This window comes from Suillus paluster (genome assembly GCF_016628075.1).
Source record: "Suillus paluster strain FC165 chromosome Unknown EDB91scaffold_86, whole genome shotgun sequence".
In the NCBI taxonomy this organism is placed as follows: domain Eukaryota; kingdom Fungi; phylum Basidiomycota; class Agaricomycetes; order Boletales; family Suillaceae; genus Suillus; species Suillus paluster.
In genome coordinates this window covers 148,143-158,868 of record NW_024537646.1, presented here as the reverse complement: position 1 = coordinate 158,868, position 10,726 = coordinate 148,143, and the positions used below count along the sequence as shown (strand labels likewise).

At 48.5% G+C, this 10,726-nt stretch overlaps 1 protein-coding gene across 1 annotated transcript; it reads left to right on the top strand.

Annotated features, from left to right (window-relative positions):
• Nucleotides 1-222: 222 nt before the first annotated feature.
• On the top strand, nt 223-420 carry EDB91DRAFT_1060620 (uncharacterized protein; the record flags this gene model as incomplete). Its single annotated transcript, XM_041314362.1, has 1 exon — nt 223-420. The coding sequence occupies one exon, from the start codon at nt 223-225 to the stop codon at nt 418-420; it is 198 nt and encodes a 65-aa protein (XP_041172203.1).
• Nucleotides 421-10,726: the final 10,306 nt, after the last annotated feature.

Sequence of the window (10,726 nt, the reverse complement as noted above, 5' to 3'; positions counted from 1 at the left end):
GCGAGTTGAAGTCTATAAGAGTTTGATAGCTCGATAGATAAGCAAGTGTCCTCGAGAAATATGAGTAGACCTAGTGCTGGGCCCAACCCACCTAAAGCAAGTTCTCGTCGCGGTCACTGCCACTTTTTCTCTTTCACTCACAGGGCTGAATTGTATACATGCACAGTTGTGTGATGGTTCAATGTCATTGGAGACTTGCCTGATGAAGACACCGGGATGTGAATGGTGCAGCCCGCTCACCACGCCAACAATGCTCCCTACATCTCCATCATTCACATTGACACAATCTACCGTGCTGCGCACCTTATTCCTGTCTACGGCACTCAATTTGTTTCCCCCAACCTCCAACACTACCAGACCTATGATTCCTTCCACAAATTCTATGTCAACATTAGTGAGGAAACAAAGTACGAAAAGTAAGAACTTAGAAGTAAGCTGGTCTGGACTTGACGCGACGAAATTTGAAGGCACATTATGTAAGGAACATAAGGCTGGAAAAGGAATTGGTGGTTTTACTGATGCACTCCTCGAGAACCATGGCCCGAGATGGTCCCCGCCGCAAGAAGTGTTTCCCCTTCCTCAGGGAGACTCGTTCACAACCGCATTATGGTGCATTTGTTTCCATTACATCGTGCACGTATTTGTTGTCTCTGCAACGGGCTGCGACTGAATGACAAAAAGCAACTTGATATGCTTTTGAGGCCGCATTCGCTATTCGATGGCCACCACCAGTCTCCCGCACATCAACAACCACTGCTTCGGTTCCTTCCGCACCTTTTTTCCGATGATTCCATCGACTAAAGTTCACCAGCCACGTCAGCTCTCCCCAGCTTCGACGCATCATTCCGTGGAAACTCCCAGCATTCCTAACCCATCAGCATCGAGCCCCAATGCGCAGGACACGTCATCGGGTGTCAAAACGACGGAGATGCGAGCATCGTGAGTCACTCACGGGGTCATTCTTGACCCGTTCCAGCGTCACGGTTGAACATAAAGGAACGACTGTCTTCCTTCGATTGGTCTGGCTGGAGGAGACTACGTCACGGGCGTGTCGCGATCGCGTCAAAATAGCCACGCCATCTGAAACCGAGACTAGTGGATTCCATGTGGACTTGAAGTATTGCATGACATTCCAACGGTGGTTAACGAGTGGAGTAGGTTCTGTCGGCCTTGCCTACAATATGCATCTCCATCACTCAGGCTGTGTTTATTTTTATGTTTCGCATATTCTGGATTGTTTATCCGCTGACCCTCAGGCCTCAGGTTCTACTAGGTTCTGCCTACATTCTCGCCATGCAAGTAGAACGTTCGAGTTCTGTCCACAACACGATTTTCAGGGTCTAAAAGCGAGCCGGCTTCAACGTCCCCCCACCTCAGAAGATTCTCATTGACAAATCTCGTATAACCTCGCACACATAATGTGTTTCAGCATCTTATGTCTGTCAGTGCGTGCAGTAATCTCGAACCAGACTCTTACTGACCCTATCGGAGGAAATTTTGTAGTAGTAGTCGAGGTCCCCACGTCATCATCTTGACAAACTCAGTTACGATCGGACCGTAAAGCTACATACCCACGGAATTCTGCCAGTACAGTATCCAGCACATAAAAGCAAGTCATCTTCCTACCGTCTCTTTCAAATTTATTTGATCCCATATTACACCCTCACAAACAATGCGTTTCTCCTTCGTCTTCCTCATCGTTGCTGCATTGACAACATCAATATCTGCCAGTCCCATCGACAGCTTCAGTGGTGAATGTCCCTTATTTTGCTTCAAAACAAAATGTTGTCCTGGTCATGTATGCTGGCCGGAAGACGGGGGCTCTAGTGTGAGTATGAGTAGGTTGTGTCCTGGATTTAAACACATGACTCACTGGCATCATAGGTCATCTGGGAATGTATACATGACTGAGTGGCATTTCGCGACAGTGAACCACAGTGAGTCGTGTTTCTACTTTCGCATCGGTGCAGTATCATTGACGCGTGAGTTACTGGTGGTTTGTTGCTAAGTTGATCAACGTGCTTGCCTTTGAACAAATTTTACCGCCGCTCGAGCAATGTAGATCTTGGAATAGAGGAAACCTCGAACATCTGAATACATAGATGACTGAAATACTTACGACACAGCTTTGTAGTCTCGTTGTAAGCTTGAACATAGAAGCCGTCAATGACTCCTCCCGTCATAGGTGCTGTTTGCTGAGCCTCATGGATGTTTGGGCTGCACTGAGTCGCTGGGGTTTATCACGACTCCATTAGATGGTAATATATAAAATACTTGTCGAATTGCGAAAGCTCAAACGGCACTTGTGGGTGGAGTAAGTCATGACCCGGAAAGTCGATGCGGGCTATAGGGGAGGACTCGGATCCAACAGAACTGCTAACTTCAATGTCCTCGAGAGCATCTAAGCGTGAAAGAATATAGCAGAGACTTATTTTGTATCGATCTGAGACAGAATGGAGATGAAAAAAGACTGCTCGACACCGATGAGGCAGACGTTAAGAGTTTAACCTGGAGTTCCCATATACCCGTTGGAGCCTGATAACGTCCAAGATGCGAAGACAAGGAGTGCAGAACTTGTTGAGAGAATAAGGAAAGGAGTGGCGTAGGTTAAGTTGGTCTTTATCCTATCCGATCTAATTTTGATAGCGCCTGCTTCAAGTCCGCTCGCGGTGAAACCGAATATCAATCGTTACGTAGCCCCTCCGGCGAGACAGGTAGGCATCCATAAATAATATCATGAACGCATGCCTCACTCGCTGGAGACGGAGTTTGTGTATAGCTTGGGCAGGTCCGATCGGCCAAACGCTTGAATACACAGAATATGGACGCAGTCTTGTAGTCTCGCTGTAAGCTTGAACATAGAAGCACTCGATCACACCACAACTCCTCCCGTCATAGGCGATATATCACGGTTGTTCTGTTGGGGCCTATGATGTCCAACATCAAGGAGTTTGTACACACCGGACTTACATAAGTTGGAGAAAGGCCAGAAATGGAACGCCACGTCAGCAATATGCGCGGTAGCTTTGACGTACACGTCTGGTTGGACATGTCGGAACATTAATGCGTCTGTACCCGTCGCCCCTTTTCAATATTAGCCGCATCCTCTTGTTCAACTAGGACCCACACCGCGATGTCTCCAAACCCATTCCACAGAATGCACAATGCACATTGGTCAGCGTCCAGCTCCCAGACATCCTCTCCTCGTGCACTCCCATTGAATTGGGCGCAAACAGCGTCCAGTTGTTGGTCTGATTCTCAAGCGTCTGAGGCATGGCTGAGCGACGTAGGATTTACGCCTCGAGTTGGGAGGACTTAAAGTTGGACTGTGGGCTGCACTGTGTTATCCTGGCGCGGAGTTGACGGCGATTTCTTTTGAGAAGCTGGTTGGTGTATGACAAGCAGCAGGATGGTGCCGGTGAGGGCAAGCAGTTTTTTGATCTGTGAGTCCTCGAACTGTATTTTGTGTCCGACTTGGCTGACACCATGCGTTCAAGGATATCTGACAGGCTCAGCCGCATCGCCTATAAAAGCCCGCCTTGGTACATGCATTTTCACGTGCATATCGCGATGCAAGGCAGCGTTTACTGGATTATACTTGTATCCCGGATCTCTAGACTTATGTCGACCTTCGGGGTTTTAGGATGATCATTCACTTGATAGAGTGTGCGGAGGGATTGAATCTCCCGGAACGTGCTTCGTCGTACCACATACTCAAGAACCCAATAGACCAGGTGTGTAATATCATGGCATGGTTGGAGGTACGTATCCGTGTGTATGAAATTCAACTGCTGCATACTGACGTCTATTCTAGGATGCTCTATCTTGTGCAAAAGGCGTAACAGCAACTTCACGTCTCAATATCGCCTCTCCCTTCATGACAGAACGGAATTGTTCGTTTGGGAGTGCACTTGCGCATGTGGGACGCCCGTGAAGCAGAGCGCGGATGCGTTCTCGGCTTCTAAGCGTTTATTCGCTGCGTGTGTGGACCCTGTAGCATCCCACGGCAACCGGGAAAGAATCCGTCGTTCTCTCCTGTAGAGAGTTAGCAGTTCTTCAGGAACAGTTTGGTGTTCGGTGATAACACTGGTATATCGATAATGCGCTTGTACGTTAGCGAGCGACACAATACGAGCGATAAGCGAGTAGCTGAGTACTGGAGCCCCTAAATCTAAGGAGTAATGTATTTACTCCGCAACTTCCGGCGCCACATATTGTAGTCGAAGTTCGAATTGCACAACTGAACACATTCAGAGGTGAGGCGGCACTCAAGATTGGCAAGCGTCCCAGAGGAGGAACGGGGAATCCAGAGGATCAAAGGGGAGGCTAGGAAGAGAGGCTATCGTAGGTACGTACTATGAATAGAATCACCATCTCTCAGGTCTGCCACGAATTGAAAGGATAATCGATTCCTCCACAGAGCTCCAGTATCACATCAAACTTGTCCTCGATTGTATGGTCGATATTCCTCCGAGCATCGGCACAGTTGCAGAGCGTTTGGAATAACTGCGCACTATCTGTCATGTGACGTGCATGGACCCTCTTTGAGTGGAAGAAAGAGGTTCGCCTACCCATGTCTGATTTCTGCCAGACATAGCTCGTAGAGGCGTATTCGCCAAGACGTCCTCTTCTGTAGGCATTCACAACAATTCTAGCTTGTCTCCAACTTGCGCGTACATAAACTCCATGGACAGTAGCAGCACGGACGGCTATCTACTCAGTGCCCCGGGGCTACAGTAATGTTGGGCATTCGATTTAACTGCAAGGGGACTTGACGCAGGCGCTATCAAGATTCTAGATCGGATGAGATAAAGACCGTCCAACCTCACTCCTTTCCTTATTCTCTCAGTAAGTTCTGCATTCCTTGCCTTCCCATGTTGGACATTATCGGGCCCGAACGAAAAGTGACAGTGAAATTTGTTCCGAAGCAAGCACACGTTGATCAACGAACTACTGGTAAATCACGCATTGTGCCATCAACCACACTGCACCGATGCGAAAGCAGAAAAACGACTCACTGTAGTTCACTGTCGCGACATGTCACTCACTCTTTCACACATTCCCAGTAGACCTACCACGCCTGTGAGTCATGTGATTAAATCCAGGACACAAACGCACATAGCTACCGCCGCCGTCATCCCAAAACCCGTACTTCTTCTCACATTTCTGCCCAGCGCAGCACTTTACCTCGGAGCAAAGTTTGGGACAATCATCACTGCGGCTGTCAACGGGACTGGCAGATATTGATGCTGTCAAAGCAGCAAGGACGAGGACGAAGGAGAAACGCATTGTCTGTGAGGGTGTGATTTGGGATCAAACAAATCTGGAGGGGACGGTAGGAGATTTTATGTGCTGGAAATATAATTGATCCTTGCTTGCATGTTCCTAAGATCTTGAGCTCTTAGTTCACGCACGTTTATACGGATGGTCCGACCGCAACTTAGTGTGTCAAGAGTGGGTCAGGTGCTGTAACGTGCCTGTGACGCGGCACTACCATGTCCAGATTATACCTTTGAATTGTGTATACTAACCTTCAAATATCATGTTAGGTCGCTCGAAATACTTTCAATTTCATTGTTCATAAATGTCGATCTGCATCCCACTCCACTCGATCGTTAATCACTGTTGGAATGACATGCAATACTTCAAGTTCAGATGGCATCGTGGCACTAGTCTCGGTTCCAGAGGGCGTGGCTATTTTGACGCTGTCCTAGCGCACCCGTGACGTAGTCTCCTCCAGCCATACCAATCAATGGAAGATAGTCGTTAACCTGTGACGCGCCGCCTTGACGTACGTGGCACTTCCAGCCGCGTCAAAGCTGAGCAAAGCTGCCACTCTCGATATTAGTCTTCGCACTTACGGCTTACAGTCCCAGCTAGTCTGCAACAATCGCACTACATTCCCTACTCTTTTATGACCATTGCTACGTGGCTTTAAATTACGAGGCATCAATGCAGATGAGCATGTGTCTACTTACAGTACTAGTGACTGAAGCGGCACATTTATGTTCAAATTACTTTCCTCTGGAGACGTTGCACCCCTCATTAACTCTGTTAGTATTCAACCAGTACGGTGGACAGAGATTATACCCAAGTATTGTTTGCATCTACACGGTGCTGGACATTGCATCTTGACACAGTGGCAACAAATCCACACGGCCAGAATAAGCCACGTGCTGCAAAAGAAAGATTGCTATAGGTTTTCTGATGCCAGCTTGCAATTTAGTATGATCAGGATGTGATGCGGGCAGCAGTACTGGCGTGAGATACATGAAGCTCAGCGACGTGGCATGTGTGAGGCCTGACGGTCGTGACGTGGCACAGAAAAACATGGATGCGGCACGTATAAGGCTCGACGCGGCATGGGTATGGCTTGACGCAGGATCATCAAGGCTTGATGAAGTAAGGGTTGGGCTTGAAATGGTACTGAGTCACAGGTTGCATGTGGCTCGACGTGGCATAGGTATATTTTGATCAGTGAACTCACGCGTCGCTCGCTCCTACCTGTGTTATTTACGCTCGGATCCACTCATTCTCTCGTCGTTCTTGGTAGACGATTCGGAGTCCAACATTCCACGCCATTTTGCATTGGCATGAGTAGTCTCTATAAAAGATGAAACCCTGCGGTGCCCGGCATATACACACCCCATCTGCAAATTAGCACTGAGATTGAAAAGGATGGAAGCATTGACTCCACCCATTCGGCATTGACGAAGTCACCAGATTTGATGGACGCACGCCTTCGAGGGAACTGTGGGAAGGTCGACTCATAGCGCGGCACTCGAGCATGTCCACAAGCATTGTTGTTGTCGAGCAACGGATGGCTTTGCTGAAGACTCTAGAGCAGCTGAGAGAATGCGGAAACTAGATAATTGGAGCACAAGGGTACGTACCAGAGTAGTAAAACAACTTGAAGTACAATTTGAAAAGAGAATATCGTGAAACCGTACTAGATGAAAGAAATAATACACACCAACATAAATGAAAATGATTATCTGCTCGAACAGCACTGTATTCATCGCGGCACATGTACCATGGTTGAGCGCCGACCACCTTCGTACGTACATCCTCCTTCAAATCCTTGAACATTAGATATATAAAGGATGATCAGGTGGCCTTGCGGACGGCGTCACAGAACAGAGTGTGTGGAGACAACATCTTGAAGATCGTTTCAAATATACCTTGGAAGCATACTCACATGAGGTCGATGAGAGCAGGAGGGAGGTCGGGATGGACGACCGGATATTGGTCCAAACCCAACTGGAAATGCTCCACAGCGCTGTTCAGGAGAGGCTCCCTCGACCATTATGTACTCGGAAATTCTTAACTACAGTTTTCATTCTGTCAGAAAAAGCCAATAGCACAGAGGCTGGTCACTCACATCGAATAGTCCGCCATCGTCGTTTTTGCAAGTATACAGAGAAACGGCCTTCAGCGTGAGAGAAAGAGAGACGCTTCAAATGAGCGGGGAAGGACGAATCTAAGACCAATGTGATATCGATCAATTTAAACAGATTACTCACCGAAAAGCTCATCTCCCTGATCAAGGAGCTCATTTCATGGTGTTTCCACCAAGTTCTCCATGCCCTAGTATTCAGCAGAGCCCGAAGGACGCCCTGAACTCTTATGATAATCTAAGTAGCGCATGAGGCGATCTGAAAATGCACGATAAGTACTGGAATCAGGTCCACAAGGCCCTGGAAAGCTTTACGATGTCACGGTATCGCCCCAAACTAAGAACTGTCGGACGAGTCAGATGGCTGATTCCTAGCATAACTTCGAGTCAAGTTTAATAGATAGGTAAATGCTTGCGGGGATGTTCCAGGAAGAGAGTCCCTTCCGTTGTGACTGTGGATAGAGCGTGAATATCATGAAACGAATGCAAGGACACATCAGTAGTGAGTGGAATGAGCGGTACCAGGATAAGAAGGGATGGAGACTGTGGATGAAGTTGAGGTGAGATCTGCAGGTGGTCGAAACGATAGATGTTGATTTTCATTCCACAGAGCGCTGAGACAAAAATTCGATGACTGAGAGAGGGTAGCAGGAGAGCCGTACTGAGGAAGTTGGCAACATGGTTAGGAATGCTTTAGCTATGAAGCGGGTGGAGTGGCGGGACAAGCGTGAGTAATATTGAAGGGATGCTTGATAGAGAAGGATTTCGGAAGGTACTTAATTAATGGATGGATGCAGGCGCCAGCGCTATTTTTATGCACAGTGGTGAGCCAAAATTAGCGATATTGTACACGCTGTGTAACTACAACTCGCAGGCCTCAACGTTTCAACCTTCGTGCTTTACCATCTAGTCGCTGTTATCCAAGCTCTGAATTGCTGCATCCTATTATAAGAAGAGGTACGTGCTTGACAGTAATGGTAGCAAGAACCTGCATTCACAGAGTTGATGCTATCCCCGAAGGTGTTTCGCTTTTGAAAATCGTTATCATCAAAGCCCAGGACTACTGGAACGCCGCAAGGGTATGTACCAGCCAGCTCGTAAATACCTTTAGTCAGGATTGTATACGATCTACAGGTAAATCCTGCACTCCCCTGTAAGGCCACGGATCAATGATGGCCCGAGATGGCACCCGCCGCAAGAAGCGTTTCCCCTTCCTCAAGAAAACTCGTTCAGATCCTCATCTGGTATGCTCTTTTTCCATTCCTTCGTCCACGTATTTGATGTCCCTTGCAGCCGTCTGAGACTGATCCTACACCACTTGGTCAATCCAGTCGAGGATGGGTTGCGAAGACCAAGGATTTTTTCACTCCAAGTGCTGGACGCACCCCGAGCCCTAATCCATCCCAGCATAATTCTGCCTCGATAGATGCACATCGTGCAAGAGAAGTGTGTAGCGATCAGTTAATGCTTATCGCAACTATCCTAACCCCTGATACAGGACTCTGCACAGCTCATGGCACCCGAAGAGGGAACCGACAAGCTTCCAAGCATGACCTCTGCCCATGCTGATGTATCTTTGACAGACCCTTCCCCCTCTCACGGCGATCGAAACGTGAGTGAGCGGTCTTGCGGAATGCCTCGTACTTATGCAATGATCCTGGTGCAGGTTTCCACCTCAGATCAACTTTTGCAAGGACAGCCCGCCAAGCTTCGCGACGCAGATAGCTCAAACCCGGATCAAGGTCAGACAGCCCGTGGCGCCGAATCAGATGTGCGTGATACGAGTTTCTTTAGCCTGTTCATAATACAGAATATGCTATGACCAGGATTTCGCAACCCATGCGACTAGCAAGCCTGACTCGGAAGCGGTAGATGCAGCTCGCCTAGAAGCTCGAGAGGCTGTCTCTGAGTTAAAACCTGTTTTTGGGCCCGTGCAAGCTGTGGTGTCGGGCATCAATAACGCAGGAGACCCGGTTGCTGTGGTCGACAACTTCGTCACCCCGTTGCTCGGGACGATTTCCAAGTTCAATTCCCTTGTTGATACGATAACGGAGGTATGGAATTTTTGTCACGCAGCGATGTGGTTATTAACGTTGCAGCACAGATCCATCCATATGCCAAGGCAGCGTGGGGTGTTTTGTCGGTTGTTTCTAAGGTATCCAGCTACAGTGTACCCAATATTTCCGACCGCATGCCTGACCAACATATATTTCTGACAGACAATCATCTCTCAGACAACTCGCGATGACTCTATCAGCCAGCTCCTTTCAAAAATGGATGAAGTCTACATATTTCTCACAGAGAACGATCTGGCGGCTATCATATCAATGAAAAGTGTCGTCGTGCGAATATGTCAGCAGACCCTCGAGTGTTCCTATTTCCTCCGTGATTACTCCAAGAGCAAGAATTTCTGTGAGCCGACAAACTACATTTGGTCGTCAGTGAGCTCACGCTAGCTGTTTTTGCAGGGTCCAGGCTCGGCAGAAACGTCGTATCGGAAACCGATGACACGGTGACAAGATACAACGCCGTGTTTGATGACCTCATGAAACAGTTTCGGGATAGGGCAGTACGAGATACGGTGGTGGTCGTGCACCGGATGTTGGAAGGCGTCCAGCAGTTGAGTAAGTGCTTGATGCAGTCGAATCTTCATTTTTTGACATCCGTGCTCCAGGTGAGAGCGTGGACCTGAGCGAGATGAAGGGTGCAAAAGGAGCAGGATTGGACACTAGAAAGAAGTGTTTACCAGGGACGCGAGAGGACATCCTGGATGAGATCACCACTTGGATCAACGACACTGTGGATGATGCTCCCCGCGTATTCTGGCTCCATGGAAATGCTGGGACTGGGAAATCCGCCATCGCGCATACGATCGCAGATCGTTTCAGAGAGCTTGGACGCCTCGGGTCCTGTTTTTGCTTCGACCGTACTCAAGCAGTGCAACGACGCCATGAAAAGGTTTTCACAACAATCGCACGAGGTCTCGCTGATCGCGACAAGCAAATGCGACACGCAATAGCAGACATTGTCCATCACGACAATTCACTCACGACTACGCCTGACATCGTACAGCAGTGGAAAGAGTTGATCATGAAACCTGCGTCAAAGCTTTCGGGGGCGATGGTGGGACCTACTTTGATCGCCATCGAGGCATTGGACGAGAGCGGCGACGACGATACACGACAGCATCTTCTCCGAATCCTCGCTGGCAAACTCGATGAAGAAAGCTGCATAACCAATCTTCCTCATAATTTCCGCATCCTTCTCACATCGCGACCTCTACCAGACATCCACAATGCGTTGGGTGGAGTCAAACACGTGCGACAAAAG